General features: G+C 41.5%; 1 protein-coding gene across 1 annotated transcript in view; it reads left to right on the top strand.

Annotated features, from left to right (window-relative positions):
• Window positions 1-21,913, top strand: part of CLVS2 (clavesin 2) — a gene marked incomplete at its 5' end in the record, with an annotated part of 48,835 nt that overhangs the window by 3,123 nt on the left and 23,799 nt on the right. The window contains one exon of the mRNA XM_010140845.1: window positions 6,239-6,413. Coding sequence (XP_010139147.1) covers window positions 6,239-6,413 — 175 coding nt within the window. The remainder of the gene's footprint in view (window positions 1-6,238; window positions 6,414-21,913) is intronic.

Here is a 21,913-nt window from a genome sequence, read left to right as displayed (position 1 = left end):
TCTGCCAGGAGACTGCACTTGGGGAGGGATCTCTATTAGCTTCTAGATTGTTGATTCATAACTGCGTTTGGCGTTTAGGTGTGTATGTGGATTTGAAGACTTCCTTTTTCTTAATGTGTCCAGCTGGTGAAGTTTCTTTTCCATTAATGGTACAATTAACTTCAATGCTCAGCAGCAAGGGTTCTGTTGTCACGCGTGTTCTATATGCTTCATGGCACCTCTACACAAATTCCTTAGGAAACTCATTCCATTTTTATGCTGTTTATTTGAAATCTTCCCTGGTTTTAATTATCTCAGAATTTTTCCTAGAAAGTGCAACAGAAGAGTGCAGTAAATGAGTACAGTGATACCTAGTTCCTGTCTGTGTCACAGTGACCCAGTCAGCTCACACCGTCTTCAGTGAATGTGGAAAGCCACTGTACTCATTACCATTAGCTTAGTTGTGGCATCAGATGATTTGCAACAGGGCAAAGATGAAGTCCACTGGTTTGCTTTCAAAACTATGCTTTCATGTGCAGAAGTGCTAGAAAGTTTTTATTTTCCTCCCATTAAATGAAAATTTAAATTCTGTAGCTATTAGGAGGCTGGTCTGCTCCTCAGCTCACTATTAACCACAGGCGAGTTGGCAGGGTAATTTTCAAGCTCTGATGGAGGCAGCATAACAAATCTTTCAAATCATAATTATTTCCTAGTGCAAACACTGTCATTTTTTCCCCCTACAGTTTCTTCTGCTGCCTGATGCTGTCTTACTGTTTCCATTCCCCCCCCAGCTATCTGTAGTCTAAAAATATTAAGCCAGACAGTAGGTTAGAAGTGGGACGATGGCTCAGAGACTTGACCAGCTTTCTCTTTTAAACCACAGTGGCACTAGAGACAGAAACCTTTACAGATGGGCTTAAAATACAGGCTGTGCATTCCTTGTATGTCTGGGACCTTCAGGAAGGACCTTCTGGAACCTCCCAGGTCCCTTGGATTTGAGACATGTGGCTCAAATTCAAGCAAAGAAGACTTACCATTCATCTCTTCAAGTCAACAGTTTGCATCCTGAGAGGCAGACTCATGCTGCTCAGTTTTAACTCGCTTCCTATTAGGGTGAGAAATTTCTTGATATTGCGGGGAAGATGACAAGTAGCAAAGAGATAGTAGGGCAATTCTGTCAAGTCAGTTTATCTATTATTCAGTGCAAGAGTGAATCAACTGGAACCAGAATCTGTTTAAACAGACAATATGGTGGATGTTACCTATCATCAAGAACGTAAAATATTGAAAACAGCTGACACAGCTGCATTTTCTTCTCCCAGGTGACAGGATGAGAGGCAGTGGCCTCAAGTTGCATCAGGGGAAATGTAGGCTGGATATAAGGAAAGATTTCTTTACAGCGAGGGTTGTCAAGCAGTCCTGGAACAGGTTGCCCAGCGAAGTGGTGGAGTCCCCATCCCTGGAAGTATTCAAAAGTTATGTAGATGTGTTGCTTAGTGACATGGTTTAGTAGTGACCTGGCAGTGCGGGGTGAATGGTTGGACGTGATGATCTCAAAGGTCTTTTCCAACCAAAACAGTTCTGTGATTTGACATGACGCATCTGTGCCCTGTATTACCCCTGTCTCTTCTCTTTCTGTTGTCCTGCTGGAGTTAAGAGGATGCATAGGCCACCTAACCAAGAGGTAAAGGTGAAAGATCACAGTGAACTGCTACCAAAAGTTGATAGCAGTGTCTTCCAGACTGTTTTTTTCCCAGTAATCCTTGGAAATACTTTGAATCTGTTCATGTCCCTTAAAAAATTCTCAAAGAACTTTTCTGTAAAGGGAAAATAGCTGCCACTGTTAAAAAGAGAGTGAGATGCTCAGTTAATTGTTTAAGCTGTTCTGTTCTTGACAAATCGAGACCTCAGTGAGGCATTACCCTAGAAAGCTCCGTTGCTGCCATGGTGGAAATGGTAGCCATCCCGAAGCACTCAAAAGAGTTGCTGTCAGTGTGGTTATCAACTTGTCAAGCCTTTCCAGGCTCATTGCTTTAAAGTCAACCTGAATGAAAAATTTCAAGAGGTAGTCTGCACACCAGTCCCCACCTCTTATGAACTCAAGCTGTCACTCACATCATAGGAAATATATGTGGGCTATATGGGACTCACGTGTGTCATATATGTGGTAACATTTCCAGCATTTGTTATTAACAGCTGGGCTAAAAAAGTTGCCTATGCTCTCCATTGAATTAAGCATGGTTCTATAAATAGAGGGCATTAAATACATTTAAATTAAACGTGAGTCCTTGATTATCCTAGCAATTAGTAATACCTTACTAATAATAGCTACAGTGTGTCCCATAAGAGTCCATTTAAACAAGTGAATACAACTGAATTTTGCCGTAAATAAATTATTTATTTCTGCACAGCCTAACTACACGCTGTGACAGAACATACACTGCAGCAAATCAGACCGAGCACACCCTATGTCCCTGACAGTGCTGGAGCAGTCATTGTAAAACTGGGGCCGGGACAAAATCAGCTGCATGCTGTCCCCTAAATACATGCTGTTACTTAACACAAATTGGTGAGAATAAAACAATATCATCTTCCCCTCAGGCTGAACACCATAGTCTCTTCAAATAAAGGCCAATATGTTAATTTTTTTCTCTCTCCTTTTTTTTTCCCCTCCTTTAAAGTAGAAAGGCAGTCAAAGCCATCTTGGACCAAATTTATTTCACACACACTAGCTTGTACCATTTTTCTCAATTTTGATTGGTCATATTTCTGTATCTATATGGAAAGTAATTTCAGCATGGAATAAAAGTTTCACCAACACAATCCAGAGTTATTTTTCACAACCGCTTTTTACACAGGATTTTAACTTCCCTAAAGTCCAGCCAAGGATGGAGTGTATATTATGGCAGAGCCTGTGCATCCTGGTGCTGATGTGAACAGCAGCAGCTGTGAGGTGAAGTGTTGGAGAGTATGGGGCTGGAGTGGATTCATGATGAATCTTCATGCAAGTAACTGTACCGTGTGAAAGCTTCAGTGTGTTTTTTTTAATTGTGGTTTGTTTGCTCGGGCTGTTCAGCTGATACTTTGAATACTCAGCTTGTCATTGCAACCACCGAAGATTTCATCAATCACACCAGGTTTACATTTCTGGCTTGCCTCAGCATGCATCTAGAGTAAAAACTGCTTTAAATATCCACTAATGGATTTGTCTTTCTTGTCTGGTTTTCTGTATGGTGCTTAAGTAAGGTTTCAAAACCGAGAGGTGCATTACAGAATAAAGGCCAGCTCCTGTCTTCAACTAATTGCCCTGAAGGGTATTTGAGGTGGAAAGCTTGGTCCTTAGTGACAAGTGCCTGTATAGTCCTTATGTGGCTTTTTAGACTACAAGAGCACTTTAGATGTCCTCTGACAGAAAGTGTTCTTGCTTGCTTTTAGCTGGGCCTCTGTTCTTCAGGACTTGTTTTCACTGAGAGGGTGACCTTTTGCCTTTTTTAGTGAGTAAGCATACAATATCATCTTTGTTGTTGTGAACTATATTGCCTACATTAAGCAAACCTCACCAGGAGTTACAGTGATGGTGAATACACAATTGATTTGCGGACGTCCAGCCCCTGTGGCCATTGGCTGTTTTCCATGGTATCATTGATGGTCTCATACTGGTCTTATTGATGCCTGACAGTTTTCCTGTTGACTTGAATGGATTCAGGCCGTAATTAGCTCTATTTGTGTTTACATGTCTACATCTATATGTTTATCACTAAGGTGTATATAAAAGTGTTTTACAGCCGATGTAGAGATCTGGTTGGCCTTATAAACAAAGAATCTTTAATGCACCAGATTTCTAGCAGCCTTGTGCCACTAGGGAGCTGTTAATCCAAGGCATATGATATCTTCTTGAACTCCCTAGGGAGGTCGTTAGAGATCTACATCAGGAACTTGGGACCTGTCTCCTTGGACTGGATGTAGGGTGCTTCAGGAGCTTTCTGTTTCATGGAGCTCTTCTCCTGGGAAATGAGATCCTCTGAATGGGGCAGCATAAATGTCAAGTGGGGTTGAGGCTAATTTTAGGATTTGAGTATTTCTGATGTTTGTTTCTTACATGAGCTCTGAGAGATGATATTCCTCAGACTGAGACATTAGCTGGTCTCCCAGAGTCTCTCACCTGACGTAATTTCCTTCCCAGTGCAATGTTTCTTCTGGGGAGGACAGGGTGTATCTCCATCTAACATAGTGAAGCAGTATTTCTGAGACCTCCACCACCTTGTGGAGGTAAACTAGGGCATCGAAGGCAGATGGCCATGCTCTGAGCCCAGCCCCAGCCCTGGACGCAAGCCGCCTTCCCTCAGGCTAAGCATGCATTTTAATCCCGATGCTGGCAGTCGTACAAAACACGTGTCCTACAGGGGGGTTTTTGGTTCCCACGTGTTTTAGGTGACATCCACTGTCCATGCACCAGCGTTATGGTGGATAGGTAGACTGATATGCAGATGTGCTTGGCAAACCAAGACCTTTTACAGACAGTTTTAGTGGCACTAAACTCTCACGCTGCCAAACGCTCCCTACGCATCCCGTTATACGTGAGCAAACTCCTTTGGGAAAGAGCTGACGAATGATTCCGTTTTTCTCAGGTCGCTCTTTGCACTGTGGTGCTGGTGGTGTTTGCTTATTCAGAGGCCTCAGCAGCGATGGGGGCATTTTCCCCCAGGTCTAGCCATCTGACTTGGGGGGCCTGCTCTGCCTGGGGAGAGGGGGAGCACCAGCTGTGCCGTCCCTGAAGCGTTGGCTTGGTGATGCCAACCCCTGTGCCCCCGAGCAGGTTTGCTCAGGGCAAGCAGGGAGCTCCAGGTTTGCTTCGCTGTGCCAGCTGCAAAAGTGGGGTCCTGTCATGACAGTTCTTTGATGATCAAATCACTCTAATAACAATTTTAAGAAGAATCTTGTAAAACAATGCTTCTCCTAATGTTTTCCGGGGAAAACACGCTTTATCTTGTTCACTTGTGTTAGGCTGACAGTAAGAGACACCTTTTCTAGTCCCTTTCCTAGGAATGTGTAGTTGGGAAGTTCATTGAGTTTCAGTTGGCTAAAAAAAAAAAACAATGGAAAGATGTGAGAAGTCAGCCAGAGCAGATGAATTTCATTTGTGTTATTTCCTTTTGCAGTTACTTTCAAGATATGTACACAAAGGAACAGTACTAACAGTCCTCATTGTGTCAAAGCAATCAGAATTCAGTATAATTCCATGTAATGGCTAAGGAGGCACACACGCTCTTTGCTACATAGGCAGCATGGTGAAGATTTATCTGGGCACTAATGATTTTGAGAACTTCTGTGTTTGGTGCCATCATGAGAGACTTCTAAAGGGCCTTATTTAAAAATATCTGCACAAATACTGAAGATTTAACTCTTTCTTTTGTTTCTGGAATATTTGATAATTGAATTTCTGATTTTTTCTGGTTTAGCTTTCTAGTGTCACATCTGATACTGTGGTGCAGACTGGCAAATTTACATCTGCTTCAGGAACTATTTGTCTTAACTTTAAAAAAGACTTTTTAAATAGAAAACATAGTTAGCCTGGAAAAAAATTGAAACTCAAACTACTTTCATGTCTCTTAAAAAACCCCAGAGAATTCAGATGGTTTGCCTTTTTTTTAAAAAAAAATAATAAGCTCAACTTCTATTTGATTAACAACTCTATTATATGGCAGTCTAAAGATGACCTTGCTGTATATATTTCAGCAGATTTAAAAGAAAACATCACCCAGAGAGAGGGACAAAGGGGAGCATGTGGAAATCCCTTTTTTAGCTGGTAATTTTGTAGAAGCTGTTATTTTATTCCCTTGAAAAAACATAGGAGGAAGCTTTGGGTCTAGGCTTCCAGTGTTAGCCTGAGGTTTTGTTATCATTATGATTTTAGAAAAATACAGTTTGCAGAGCTGCATTTGTACAGACATTTAATAAAATGCATTGGTGTTAAAGCAGATTAGAAGACTAGAGCTAAGTTCGAATTTGCTTTAGGCATGTTATAGTTTGCTTTGGCTGGCTGATGGTCTAGATGTACGTAATTCTGCTCCAGAGGATGGGTTTACCTAACCGAGCTTTTGAGGCTTTCCCAGCTTTCCATACCCATGACTTCTGAGGATACGTTTGCACTCCTTTGATTTAAACTTTTGAAAAGTTGTGCAAAGGGAACGTACTCAGAACTTCTCCATGTCTGTGGTTGTTGCTCCTTTCTAACCAAATCTCCCCTTACCGTTCACAGGTACACACTGGTGGATATTTTGCGCGCCATACTTCTTTCTTTAGAAGCCATGATAGAAGACCCTGAGCTTCAAGTGAATGGATTTGTTTTGATTATAGACTGGAGCAACTTCACCTTCAAGCAGGCCTCCAAGCTCACGCCAAGCATGCTTCGGCTAGCCATAGAGGGCCTTCAGGTAACATGGTTCTGCTCGCTCTTTTCCTAATGCTCCTTCGTTTTTCAGTTCATTACACATCTAGGTGGCTAAAAAAACCCCAAACAAAACAAAAATCCAAGGACTTCTGAATAGCAAGGCTATTAACACCATAAGGTATGGATGACCAGGCAAGCTACAGCAGCACAGGCTAATGAGTGAACTCGGTCAGTTAACTGCAGTAACTCTGGGTGTGTAGGCTCCTCCTTTGTCAGAAATAAGAGGTAACTTTTCAGCCTGTATTCTGAAGTGACTGGCTCCCTGTAAATTCAGTCTGGAGTTTCTGCAGTGGCAAGTTAGAAGTAATCAGTTTATCTTGCCATTTTGCACGGGGCTAATGAAATATGGTTTGCTCCTGCCACTCCAGGGGTTTGTTTGTTTTTTTATGTTTTGTTTTGTTTTGTTTTGTTTTGCTTTGTTTTGTTTTGTTTTTTGGTTGATTCTATTGAAGACAGGATCCACATGATTTGTTCTGGAAAGTGTGAGGCACTGTGACTAGACAGTTAGATGAGACTATTTACTTGGTTCAGCATGTGCTTGGTTCTTTTGCTGCGTCAGGATTAATTTGAGCAGCAGCTTCTGGGACTGAGTATACAGTGATTTAAGTTTCTTTCTGCTCATTGTAAATGCACTTTACATGGTACAGGCACGTTGGTGGAAAGGATGCTACATAACTCTTGGCTGTCTCCTATGATCTTTAGTGCTTATTAAAATGAAAAACTAGAATCTGTGAAGTAGTTGTTTGCTGTGCAAGCTTGAATTGTTATGTTAAAAATACCAGTAATTCACTCTTGTGGCAGTGTGCCCTGGTTTTGCAAGGACATATATTCCTTTTCTGTGATGTTTTTATAATTTATACATTTTTATTACTCATAAAACAAAACAATAGCCTTATCTTTGAACTTTCTTCACTTTGATATGGCTATTTTGGAAGAGATTTGTATAGCAGTAGTATGGAGTTTTGATTTAATCTTGAAATGGCTTGTTCAGCTTGCTGTTGCACGCAGAAGGGTAGTGAGAGTCATGAGACAAAGATCTCAATTTTCATTTTGTTCTGTTCCCTTATGTAACAGTGTGATTCCATGGTCTTGAGGACTATTTCAGAAGGCAACAGTGAGATCTGTACTCTAATAGTGCTGCAATTCTTTTTATTGCTTTCAAAGTTGTTTTCTGGTTTGTGCTGTTTTTCAAAGTTAACCATTGTTTTCTCATTTAGAAAATGAATAAATGCTTCAGTGGTCTTTGTTTTTAGATGGTGGTGTTTCTTCTTGGATATTAGTCAGATATGGTTAGTTTGAGGAGAGCTGCAGTGGATTAATGCATCTGAAAATATGATGGATGACCTACCAAACTCTGGTGGTCTCTGAGGCTGTTCTCCTGCCATTGGCTGGTTCATTACTGAGTTGAGGTGAAGTACATTGGCTTAATTTACCCATGCACCCAGCTTTGAATATCCCAAGTCTGATGGTGGCCAGCACCCAGGGCATCACCTTGTGTGCACTGTCTTCAGACCAGTTGACTCCAGAGATGTAAAACTGGGCATGAAATGCTCCAGAAAAGGGAAGGAGAAGGCCCTGAAATGGCAAACGTGAGATAAAACTCTTCCAACACTTGAGGACTCCGCCCTAATCTGTGACAGATACTGTACACGGCAACTTTTACAAGGCCTTTTACCATAAGTCTTTTGAAGAAATCAATTAGTTGGGCTCTCATAATACAGTGTTTAAATTTTCTGTGGTGCACCACTGAGGCAATGAGGGCTAAAGTTCTTATACTAGCAAAATTGACTGACTTTCTAGTGATATTTTCCCAGTAGTTACACTGCTTGGGGGCTTGCTTTTTTTTTTTTCTTAGACATTTGTCTCAGTAAAGGTATATTGGAGTCAATGGAAAGGACTAAAGACTACTGAGCATCTCAGAGGGAGAACGTCACTTCAAAACCAATTGCGATCAGGAAGGAAATATGAGGAAAGCATGGTGGAAAGGTGACATAGAGAGACTCTGAGGAAGGCACAGGTTTAATTGCACCTTCTTACAAGATTTCATGCCTGAAATGCTGCATTCCCTTCCCCTCAACAGGAACTGCCTTTGCTTGTATTTTGGAAAAATTGCGTAGTGGAAACGTGATGTTTGAATGATGTGGAAGTAAAAAGTGCTTCGTCAGGTAGTGTGAAAAAGAACTAGAACAACTCGTGCACACTGTTTATTTATGGTTTTTCTAAATACTCTCTGTTTAATCAGAGAAATGGAATTTACTTTGGCTTATGAGATTTAATAGGGCTCAAGATGCTGAACTTTACAGTTTGGGGAATTTAAATATTTGTGTTACTTGAGTGGAAAGGGACAGAGAAAGCAGGATTAGTGACCACTGAATTTGATGTTAACCAAATCCCCATGCCTCCTGAATGAAGTCTACTAAATTTGCATTACATTTGCTTAGCTTCGTAGTGAACAGAATATTCGATATGGTATGTACCAAAGAGAGCTGATTACAAGCTAGGCTTTTCACAACCGCTTGTGTTTTAGAAATTGCTTTTGCAAGTAAGATAAGTAAATATATATGGTTTTGTACTGAAGACAAGTTCTCCTATACCCTTTGTCTGTATATATATCTGAAATGGTAGTATGACTGGGTAGCTGTTTACAGGAAAAGAGCCTTTTGGCCTTGGCATTTTTGATGTTGAAGTACGGTGATTATTTGTAAACTAATGTGAATTTCCAGCATATCCATCCCAACAACACTGGACCAACCAACTGATGCAGTGCTGATTTTTAGATCAAATAGTTTTGCTAGCCAAGAAGCAAAAAACTCCTGTGGAGGTTGGGGAACTTGGCTGGGACTCTTGATGCTCCAGTTCCAGCTGGGGAGAGCCAACACAAGATCTTAAAGTCAAGGCATGGGATTCAGTGTCACCTCTCAAAAAATGTTTCTTCTGATAAGGTTTCACAGCTCTGAGCTCTTAGGTACTTCTAGGCACCTAATCCAGAGAGACCCTTCTCAGAAAATAAAGAGTATTACATGTTGCATTTGGTGAAGTTCTTACTCACTACAGAGGGTGTAAGGGCTCTAAGTGCAAGTCCTCCTTCTCACTGACAACAGAAATGCTGTAGCCACCAGCATCCGCAGGGAAGAGTATTGCTCCATTTTTCCAAAAGCACAAGACCAGTCATACACTGGGTATGGGTATGATTCTTTTCTTTGTGCTAGTCCTTTTATAGACTTTTATGGACTTTTTATTAAATGTTGAGAGAGCATTGTTGTCACAAAACAGGTAAAAACAGTGTCATAGACTGCAAACTTAATTTGAAAATTATATTGAAAGGTGGGGTTTATTATTAACTTCAACAGATAGCTTGGGACTAATTATAAGTGAGCTTTGCAAACTGGAAAGTTGTGGCTGTGCATAAGACACTTTAACTGATTAATTAATATTTGGGATTCTAAAACCTAGAACACTAAATCCTTCTTAAATACTTGATTTCTGTTTATCTCATAATAGTAGTTGCATACATGACAGATTTGTTGTGCACGTTGTCACTCAGGCAGGCTGTACCTTCAAATGCTTAGTAAAACTGGGTAGTTATTTCTTGGTGGCTAAATATTAACGCTTTTCCTCTAAGTAAAAAGCTGGGGAAAAAAAGAAGATACACATTTAAACTGGGAGCTGAACATCTGTGAACAGTCAGCATTATTGCAGAAGGCAGAAGAGTTTTGCTTTTGGTTGAGGATGTTTACAGGAAGAGAGAGTGATAGTGTTGTGGAGGACAAGGCAGGTCTTTCAACTGATTGTGACTTTTTTTTTTATTTTGGTAACAAAGGAAGGCTTTCACAAGCTAAAACAAACTTCTTACTGTGAACATGAAAGCAAACCAGAAAGTACATGACACCAGCATGCTTGCAGCTACTATTGCTATCCAAAACATCTTTCAGGCAGCTGTTCTTGTGAGCTGTAAGGACAATATACCCAATCAGATGAGCTGCAGTAGTGTAGAGCAGAGCATGGACAGTCTGGTCATGAAAGGGATAGGACTTACTAGCCCCATTTCCTTTAAGCATGGATTTAATCAGTACCTTACAGGGAATCTTATGTAAACATTGTGGTTGGTTCACCCTTCTATTTAGTATCAACAGACAAGGCTTAAATTCTGCCACCTAGTTCTGGACTGTATCTATGCAACCAGAAGGTTGCAGTGTCAAGAATTCATATGTCAGAAACTTGCAGAAATAAAGATGCCTCTGAAAACAGTATTTGGACTTCCTGAAACTACATGGTTGCATGCTCTGTGCAGTGCATAAGATATTGTTAATGATGAGCTTAAGGAACAGTTACTCAGTACTAGCACTGAGTATCAGAGAGCAGCAAACCTCAAAGAGAGAGCTTTAAATGCCTTTGTATCCACACTGAAAACCATAAAAAACAATCATTGAGTGCTTGAGTTTCCCACCGGTTTTTGAGAATAGGGTCCTGACACTTCACATGGTGCTTGGGAGGATATTAAAAAGTAGAAGGCTTTTAATGCGAGTATCTTCTGCTTTCAGGAGGGCTAGTAAGTCGTGTACCTGCTTTCATTCAGTGTTTTGAGTCCCTTGAGCCCAGGAACAGCCCCGTGAGTGAAGGAAAGTACTTGTAAACAGCAAAATTTCATACCAGTTCAAATCACATTCTGTAGCCACAGCAGAATGGGATGTTTTCCATTGTTGGAGCTTGTTATTTTATGAGAGTTTGCTGATATTTGATTGGGTGGGTGTCAAGAGGATGGGGCCAGACTCTTCTCAGTGGTGCCCAGCAACAGGACAAGGGGCAACAGCAACAAACTGGAACACAGGAAGTTGCATCTAAACATGAAGAGAAACCGCTCTGAGGGTGACAGAACACTGGTACAGGGTGCCCAGAGAGGTAGAGGTGTCTCCTTGTCTGGAGATATTTAAACCCTGCCTGGATGCGATCCTGTGCAACCTGCTCTAGCAGGGGGTTAGACTAGATGATCTTCAGAGGTCCCTTCCAACCCCTACCATTCTGTGATTCTGTGATTCCCTACTTGTAAAAATGCTATTAAAAAGGCTTGCCAGCAGTTTACTGTGGAAACAGGGTGGACTGGAAGTGATTGTTAGTTCTAACTACTCATCTGCTGCCTGGATGTGCTTAACCTGCCAGGTGAGAAAGGACCTGATGGCTGGAGCTTGAGTTCAGTTGCTTACAGACATGTCTGTATAGACATAGCCATTATTCAGTATGGTCCCAGCTGTTAACCTGTTATCTGAAGACAGAATAATTAATTTAATTTCCAGATTCTTTTATAATGCTCATCAATAAAAAAAATCATTGAATACCTTTCAAATGGTAATTTATTTATTCTTACAAACACACTTTTAAAATGAGAGGATTAAACGGAGATATTCTCTCTCTTTTTTTCCCCCCCCAGCTGAAAGCTGTTCCTCTGAAAAAAATTCTCGTAAAACTGTCTGCTAATTTGGATGCCCGCTATGACACGCTGTGGTCTGATTTTCAGTCACCTTTTATATGTTCAGAGTCCAGCTGCCATTTATGTTCGATCAGGATGATTCAAGACTTCTAAAGTCTCGATCCTGGACCCCCAAGCCAGGAGCCTGAAGTCTAACATGGCCTAAATTTAGAGCTGCTCGTTAGATGCGCTTTGAATGCACGTAATGCCTCATGGACTGCTGCCTCTTTGAAATGGGTGAGAAGCAGTAAACTGAACTCCCCTTTCACCCCCAGAGACTCTGCTGTGTGGCAGCTTACTGGAAACTGCAGGGACACTTAACGGAGTTAAATACCCAACAAGCAGATGCTGCCACTGGAGCTAGTGGAGGAACTGCCTGCAGTAGGTTGTCATTCTCCATGTGAAGGCGCACGAGAAAGAGAGTGGGAACTTTGCCAGCGTTTTGCAGATATTTGCTGTAGGCAAGGCATGATTAGTTGTGGGGATCTTGGCTTTTGTTCAGCTGCTTTGATCTAACTGGCACAGACTCTTCTACCCATTCCTCCTGCCCTTTTTCCTCTGAGCAGCCTTTGCCCCAGTTGTACCGCTCCCCAGTTCCTCATCCCACTCGTGTTGACATTGCCTTGCTTTGGACTAGGCTTCACCGATGTGTTTTTTGTCTCAGAGTCCTGATGTCATGCTCCAACACCTCAGCCACTGTGGGATGTTAAGTTCATCTTAAACTTCTTAGGAAATCTCAGCCTTTTGTGGTTTCACTGCCCAGATGCTCTCCACATCTGGCATCAAATCAGCTTCGAATCTCCCAGCTTCAAATCGCCTCTTAACCAGAGTTCCCACTGCTCTTTGTACCACTCTGGAAAGCAGCATTAGAGAGTGAGTCCTGATGACATATCAGGCAAGTCCTCCAGCCACCAGGCTGTTAAGGAAACAGTCCTTGTAGTTCCTCAGACTGTAACTAGTCTGCTTGGTATGTATGACTCAGCTACTTGTGGGGCCAGGCAGGAAATGGTGCTTCTGGGGATGAGGTGGAATGACATGGCATGATCTGGGAGAAGATTTTTTGTATTGGAAGTTTTATTCAACAAGTAGCCATGGTTTATGTAGAAGCCAATGAAAATGCTCCTAGTTGACATTTTTCCATCAGTTCTGTCAATAGAGAAAAACATCCAATTAAAATTCTTAAGAGAAAGAAAATAGAAGAGATTCTTCTTGTACATGCTTTTTTCATGAGATTTTGCTAAATGATAAGCGCTTTTAAATTTCTTTTTATTGGGAAACTGATCTATCTGTACTAAATAAAGATCATCACTAAATTGCCCTGATTTATCTGAAAAACTTCGATTATGCTAATGTGAGTGGCACCAGCATGAGAAAAGAAGGGCTTGTAGCATGAACTTGTTGTAGGGAATTAACTCTCGGCACTGTGATTGACTTCCTGTTGTCTCTGGTAGGCCACAGTTCAACAGCTGTATGGCAATGACCATTCCTCTGCTTTTAAAAATACTATTTTTAAAAGTGATTTTTTTCTCAGTCAGGGTCTAAGTATTTCTCTTTGCTTCAATATCTTAAGGCCATGAAGAGAATAAATAGTATTATTCCTTATAAGGTCACTGAGAAATAAAACTAATTTGTTCTATATCGTAATGTCAGAATGTCAGAAACAGAAGACATGTTTTAAGATCATAGTTCACCTCCTGCTAAGGCAAGTTTATCTCATGCGTTATATTTTCTAGTACTTCACACAGTTTAATTTAAAGTCTCAAAGGCAGGTCTGGTACATTCTTTGGAAACCTTTCTATGACTTCTTGCTCTTCAGATTTTCTCTCGGCATTAATTCTGATTTTTCTATTTCAAAATGTCATCTCCTATAAAACCCTTTGCTATTTCACCATGTGCTGTTGGGTCCAAAGCAGGAATTGGTGTGTGACTCTCGGTAACTGAAAGAAAGAAAGGAATTGTTCAACGGAATATCTGTCTGCAACAGAAATGGTCTGGAATCAGGACCTGAAGACGTTCTTCTTGTCTTGTTTGCCACTGGCGATGGTGAGACGTGAAAATTGTTGGGCTCCTCTTTATTTGGGGAGCTGAAATTAACTTTTTTTGATAGTGTTATAAATCCATTTTCTATTCAGATCTTTCAGGTTTACCTCGTAAGCGTATACTGGATCATTTTTGGAATTATTTTCTGAAATCAGTTTAATCTTTGATTTCTGTGATGCTCATAAAATCCTCTGTGATCTCTGGGCTGTGCACGGTATGTTGTTTTCTTCAGTACATACTGCCTTTGCACATAGTGCCTGTAATATCAGCTAAGCTCATTCCCCAAAACAATACCCTATTAATTTTTTGTGAGTTTTGTTTCTATTCCTCAGCAAGTATTCAGCTCCTATGACAATTATTTTTACAACCTGACTTTGGTTATAAGCAAAATTTTGACTTTGGTTATAAGCGATTGCTGTGGTTATAAGCAGGAAGAACACTGCTGTGATATTTCAGTAGCATTGAAAAACAAACATGGGAAGCTTCTCTCAGGGGAAGTGCCCTAAAAATGTGAAATGATAAGGCTGGTGATGGTTTCTCTCATCTCATGTTTCGTAGTCATAAAAAAATGAAGACAATTCAATTCTTGTGTTTTAAAAAGCATAACTGTGTTTAAGTAAGTGCTACTCTGGTGATTTAAAGTAGTTCAGGAACTGAAAGCTTAGATTTATAACACATAAAGAAAATTATATTTCTTAAGAAAAAATTGTGAACTCTTTCTAAAGCATCATACTCCATCAACTTGGATAATAGAGTTTTTTTCCAAAAAACCCACCTCAAAACCCCAGGCAAAATGTTTTTCACCAGTCATTTCCTGCATATTTTGCAAAGAACAGAATAAGTTCTTAAAAAAAACATTTCTAACTTGTTGTGTGGAATAGGAAAATAGTGCTTGTAATCTTTTCCAGTGTCTTCTGTAATAAAAAGGATCGAGTACTAACATTTCTTCTATACATCCTGAATGTCCAAAAGTGGATATGGGCTGAAATCTTAGGTGTGGCACATATCAACCTGTTGGGGGAAATTTGGCTGTACGTTCAATCCAGAAAACTGAGTGTAACTCCAGCATCTGACTCTGAGAGTCTCATGTCAGCATTTCTCCAGATCAGTTCTGTTTACGTCAGGGTGCCTGCTGGTTCTTGCAGTTTTATGCGTCTATGCTCGCAGTATAGGCTTGAGTTCTGACTATAAAATGTGTATTCAGGCCACTTATTTTATGGGACTGTCTCCAATACCACACAGTGGCATTGGAAAATGCAAGCTTTAATCAGTGATGAAGGACCGTATTTTCAAATGTATTTGTTAATTTCTTGCTCTTTTAAGTTGGTTCTTAAGAATCTGTTGTATTTGTTGGAAGCACATTGGGGAGGGCTTTATCTCTGAGGAGAATTGGATTTCAACCCTTTGCACTTCCCTTACTGAAAACATTTTCTGGAAGGAGAAAGTGGTTCTGCTGTGGTTCAGGAGAGGGCCTCCTTAAATGGATGTTTAATCTGCGGTTGTCATTGGTTCTTACCTGATACTGCACCGAATGTGCCTCATTACACACAAACTATTCTTAGTTTGTTGGGAGGTGACTTCATCCTCTGCTAAGCTCTTTGAGTGAAAGTATCATTTAGAGCACTGCATCTTCTGGCTGAAAGCCACCATGCTGATTATGAAGGATCCAGGATAAAACATCAAGTACTGGTAGTCCTCCAGTGTTCATCTCACAAACCTTTGCAAGGTACAGCCAGTTCTCTGAGGTCTGCAGTCGATGCTTCAGACTTTCATACAAAACCCCCTCCTAGAGAACACTCAGACACCAGTGAGTACACACAGGCACAGTGCACACGTTCAGGAATTCAAGTGCAGTAGTTAAAAACTCAGCCTGTGCAGTCGGGATTTTCACCCTGCAGGAAAGTCTGTGGTGAAAATAGAGTTTCATTTGGGGGGGGAGATGGAAAAGATTTTGAAGGATAGTGCTTAGCAGTGATAAAAAGAGGACAGAAAGGATGTTAGGAGAAGACAGGATCATTATGTAAGGATAGGGCAGTGTGTAGGGCAGAGTGGGGAGCCAAAAGCTGCCCTCCAGATGAGATTTTGAAATGTTTCCAAGGAGACTACTCCATTTCATATCTTATGGCTGTTTCCAACCTCATTGAGTAAAATGTCATCTCTGGAACAAATTTCTAAAAGCTCTACTGCCATACCATTACAAAATAAAGATTAAAATTTCTGACACCATAACTGACATACATCTGCAATAATTAGCCTATATCGTACCACCAGATATTGTCAGTCCCTCCTAGTTTTAGTCAGTAAGCACATCACCTTTGACAGGCACCAAACACGCCTTGGGACTGTGTTCCTCCTTGAATCCTTACTCCGCTTTCCAGAAGAATTATATAGGTTAGCTGCATAGCTCCAGCATCCATTATGAAGGAATGCAGTTAAATAGTTATGAACGATGAGGGATTATGAGCCCCTTCTTCACTTATTTTGCCATCCTTTATCTTTCAGGGTTTTAGAGCTGCAGCTTTGCAAGCAAGGTTTGCTGTATGCTTTGGGTGTCAGCTGAGCGCCACTGGGTCATGCTTTTCAAAGCTTGTTGTTAGGAATATTGAGCGATTGATTTTCTCTGGAAAACCTGATAGCATTTCTGTAGATAGCATCTTCATACTATTGCTATCAGTATGATCCAGTTCTGCTCTCCACAGAAATTCAGCGGGGGGTGCAGTTTAACGAGACCAGTGAAACGAATCTGGCAGCTCTATTTATAGCACATTAATTGATCAGGGTAGCCATGACAGGAGGGGATTTCAGAGAAAATCAGTGCATTATCAAATGAAAGTAGCACTTGAGCCTTTAAAGAGAAAAACTGCATGGAAAGCCAGTTAAGAATTCATCCTTTTGATGATCCATGGGAACAGCTTGGACTATGTGTTCTAGCTTTAAGTTGTAGGAATAAAATCAAACTGAGCAGCATCTTACTTGCAAGGTGAGCCTTACTATATGTTTTCTTTTCATCCTGTTGAAATTCTGTCTCTTTAAATCTGCTTTATGAATTGTTTTGCTTTCATATGGCAACTGTAAACATCTTCTTTTAAGAGCTCCTCTTTGACAACCTTATGTTTTTCTGTAATGAGCTCTGATGTCCCTCCCTGAGGATGGCAGCCACACTGCGTAACGGAATTGCTCAACTTTTTGGCTGTGTCCAGCACTCAGGCACTGTCCCAGGTCTCAAGGCTTTCACTTAAATGTAGGGAGGAGATGATCTGTCTACCTCATTCTCATTCCTGTCGTCCAAGTTCTTGTAATCATAGCAGATACACAAAACATAACTATTTGTACTCATTGCTAGTGTCTCTTAAAGCTGTGCAACCGATCTTTGCTTTCTCCTCTAATTGCATTTTTTCCTCATGATAACTGCTAAAGTCCTGAACAACCCCCCCATGCTCCATCCCTGGGAATTTTTGGTATTGTAGCAGGTATTCTCCTTTTATGGGTGTATCTCCATGCCATGGGGCTGATTGACTTCCAGTACACAACCTTTGGGAGGATGGAGCAAGCAGCAAACTGCCATAAAGGCATGTTAGCAGTAACTTGCCTCTGAAATGGACAAAAGGGGCACACATGTACACTTTGGTGATTTTAAATGTGCTTTTTGTTCTTGGGCTTGTACATACACAAAAGTTTTACCTTGTCTAAAAAGATGGCAAACACAGCAAGGGGGAGAATCACTACTTGCACTTGTCTGAGCTGTCCAAACTAATAGTAACATGTGTCCCCTCTCCTTCAATCTTAAATGTGCTTGTAATTAAATGGGTAAAAATTGTGCTACATTTTACAGCATGTGGGATACAGTGCTTAGGTTAATTTTCTGAGGAATAACATACATTTTTTTTTTCCAGTAGAATAATCAAAGGCATCATGGAGTAGCTGCATGAATAATTCTGGTTTTCTACTACTGGATGGGAAAGGAGTGAATAATCTGTGCTTTCCATGAACAGTTAATTTCTGTGGGCTAAATTTATGTAACACCAATAACTAAGCATATTAATGGTGCTGCATTTTCTGTTTGTTTAGTTTTTGAGCATATAGAGTGGCATGGCGTTGTGGCTTAATTAGCTGCTTGAATAATGTCAGCAATATTGTCAATTGTCAATAGGGTCTTCATCTTTCTTTAAGCCCCATCTGGGAATCCAGTTCCCAATGACATCAGCAGTTGCTGTGGTGAACTTTCATAAGCTAGTCTTTAATCTTCCTTTAAATCACAGGCTAGGAAAGCAGACATGAGGACTGAGATGAAAAATCCATGTATTTGCAGCCCTGATGTCTTTGAAAAAGAAAAAAAGGCATGCCTCTGTGTTTTTGGAAAAAAAGATAATTTGCTGCACTGATGAGTGCACTCTTTCAGCCGAGTATATCATCTAAGCAACACAATAAAAAGAAGTATTTGCCAGATGTAAGCACAGATGAGATGTGTGAAGCTTGAGATGGGTCAAAATGAAGTCTGACACTAGGGCCTGCATATGGTGAATGGCTTGGCTCTGTTACGACAGTGTTCGAGAGTGGAGGTAAGGGTGGCAAGTTTAGCAGCTCTTACTCTAGCTGCATTGGTCTTTAGCTGGGCATTATCGAAGCAACAGGCAGTGATTTTAAGTTACTGTACAAGAGAGGGCTGGAGAAGAGAAGTCTCTGTGTGAGCTACCAGCACAGAGGGGATGTTTGAACTCCCGTTCAGTCTGACACATGGGAAGAAGAGAAATGGACTGAGGGCAGAGTACTTGGGGGCCCGTATGAAGCAGGGTGGATTAGGAGGGTCTTTTGAGGACCAGCCCAAGCTGGGAGAGCAAATGGCAACTGCATTGTGACTGACATCCCCTGAGCATGTAGTGCACTATGCTGAGATGGGATGAGTAGAAGTATCTGTGTCACTATTAAGGGACATAAAAGTGCCATCTAAAGCTTTTGGTGTGTAGCAACCTCCCAGAAGACCAGTTTGGGTCAATATGTAACTGTCTCATTCTGTGCTAATTTGTCTAATAAGAGAAAATTCTTCTTCCCCATGAACCTCAATGTGCTTATGTCATTACCGGGTTGTGGCTCGAAGAATACCATCACTGTGGCTGTTACTGCCACAGGTCTTTCCAGCGGTCCATTTCTGCTCAGGTCTTGGTCTACCAATGCAAAGTGCTGTGCCCAGTTTCCTTGCCCTAATCAGTCCTGGCCACTGACTGGCTCCAGACAGTTGAGGCAGTGTTTCCCTGTGTTTGTTCACCCTGTGGTGTGGCTACTTCCTGGGAAAAGAAGTTCAATTGCAATTTCGTATTTGTTTTCCTACACTAAAAATGTGAAAGCCATAATTTTACACTCTGGAAATGGAAAAGATTTTAAAGAGTCAGTAGAGAACAGAGTTGCAATTGCTTTGTTTTATTTTGGAAATGCATTAATTAGAAAAACCTCAGGAAATAGAAAAGCAGAATCCAGAGCGTTTGGTGGGGTTTTTTTACAGATTTTAAAGTTGGGATTGAGTTCCTTTAGAGTCATGAAATCTTGCTTGCAAAGCTGTTACGGTTTTCCTGAGGCGTTTCCTTCCTGGAAAGGTTTTTGACAATTTTAACTTAGTGAACAGTAGTACACTATGCTGTAATTTGTGTTGCCGAGCATTATTTCCTAAGGCCCTGCCTTCTCACATGTAGGAGCACACTGGTGAGACTCCAAAAGAGAAGCATCTTTGCCCAGGTTGCCAAAAGAGAAGCCTGAGAGCAATTTGTCATGTTTTCCTACCAGCACCAAGTTCACACTTGTGTCCTTGAAAACTCCTGTTCGCAAGGCTGACAGCCTGTCACAGGGCTGGGACACGGGTTATTGCTGTGAGATGGGAGCCTTTGGACGTTCTTCTGAGTCACTGGCACCATCTGTCCCCCTTGCTGAGGTAAGGCCGGATGGAGCGAGTGGAGCCCTGGCATGCCGTTCAGCTTTTTATTTGGCATTCCCGAGCTTGCATCAGTTGTGGGCTGATGGGGAGGATGGTTTAGGGTAACTTGTTTTATTCTGTGTCCTGCAGCGAACCCTGGGCATAACCTGCTTTGATTCACATGCTGTATTGCAGAAGACGTGTTTTGCTGCAAAGCAGACGGATACAAAATTATTGGTTTTGCTATTAGTTCATCACGTGGGGCGAGGTGTTGCTTGCTTTTCACCCCTGCTTGTTCAGAAACTTGATTTTCTTTTGAATGCACAATAAAAACTAAAAAGGGGATTCAGTCAGATTCAGTCGGCATTCACACAGACTGCAGTTCTGCCACCCAGATAATGTCAGCCTGGTTTCTTCTCTCCTTTTACTGGTGGAAGATGTGTTCCTGTCCTTTCTCTCTTAGTTTTGATCCCTTGAACATGGAGTGAAATTCATAGCCCTGGACTCGTCAAGCCTAAATTGATCAAAAAAGCCCAACCCTTAAATTGAAATATTTTTTTGCAACTAAAAGCGTGGCAGCAGGCGAGTAAAGATCAAGGGGTCAAGTTCCCCTACTTGGGTGTGGGAAGACATGCTAAGTATTGGTCTTGCAGTAGAAACCATGGTGTTAGAGGAAAACAGGACTTTACAGATAATGGCAAGGATGTGAGTTTACTAGCTGAGTGCTTTGTGGGGATCACGGCAACATTATAGAAAATAAAACCAGAGAGAATGTGAGCTTAGTGCTGTACACGAGCATTCGGCCGGTCAGGAAGATGAGTGAGGCTTGGCTGTGAAAGAAGGAGGAGAGGCTTGTACCCTTCAGCGCAGGGGTGACAGTGAAATGAAGGTAGGTAAAGGGAGTTCTCAGGGTGATGTTCAGAGGGAAGCAAGCAGGGAATAAGGGCTGGAGTCTTTGGGATGGTGAAAGGTGACCTAGAGCATTGAGACTGGGGGAGGACAGTTTGCATGGAATAGGGAGACTGGGGAGCAGGCAGAGAAAAGGGGTAATGCAGCAGCTGAGGGCATCCTGTTTCTTCAGTATTGACAGTAACATAGAGATGGGATGAACAGAGAGTTGTTTTACAGTGAAAAGTACTGTAATGCATTTATATGCTAAAGAAAAGGAGAATGAGGAGTAAAAATAGGAGCTGTCACTGCAGGAAAACGTCATCAGGAGTGCAATTAGAGAAGTTGGAGCTGAAAAGTCAAATCTCTGGGTTGTTTCCCAGCTAACAGGTGAGCATGTTGGGAGCAAGCAAGGTCCAGGCTGTGGAATGGGACTTGGGGATGGAGATTCATATTTGTGTGTGCTATTTGTTTTGTCTTCATTTTCAGAGTCCTAAAACAGAGCTCATTTCCCTTCGTATTACATAACAGTGAGGCAAAACCAGCTTTTAAACATCTTTAATTAGTTTTAACGGTCATGTTTCTAGTTAACACATTTAAGGTAATTAATGCCACTCTCCATTCTTGCAGCAAAGGCTCAAAGTCTACCTGCAGTGACTGTACAGGTGCCTTTCACCGAAAGTGATCCAAACCTCTGCCCCACTTTTCCATCCTCTTGAGCTAGACAAGACGCTCCAGTGCAGGGAGGCCAAGCTTTCCTGTCCATAATGCTGGTGTCTTTCTGTGGTTTTATGTGTTCTCTTCCCCTATGCCCATCTGCAGGCTCCTGTGAGCTCTGCTGCAGCCTCCTGCAATCATGAAGCCCTGAAGCTTCAGAGAACTGGTGGTGGTCGCCTGCCCATGGGGATCACCAGAGCTGGTGTCATTTTGATGTGCATTTAAACAAAGCCAAGCATGACAGGTTGGGCAGAGAGTTACTTGCTTGAATTTCAAAATTTTGGCTTCTGGTTTGATTCTTGCTTCAGGCATTATTTCAGATCCCACATGTGAAGAAAACAAATATCTTCTTTACCTGGCTGGGAGCCATGTCTGGGGCAGTGTAGTATGGTCCGCAGTGGGAATACTTCCATCTGCAGCAAAGGCAGGTGATGCACTCACCTATGCACATGCTTTGATAGTAAATAGCATC

Source organism: Buceros rhinoceros, unplaced genomic scaffold (genome assembly GCF_000710305.1).
Source record: "Buceros rhinoceros silvestris isolate BGI_N320 unplaced genomic scaffold, ASM71030v1 scaffold28467, whole genome shotgun sequence".
Lineage (NCBI taxonomy): Eukaryota > Metazoa > Chordata > Aves > Bucerotiformes > Bucerotidae > Buceros > Buceros rhinoceros.
This window is presented reverse-complemented; position numbering and strand designations above follow the sequence as displayed.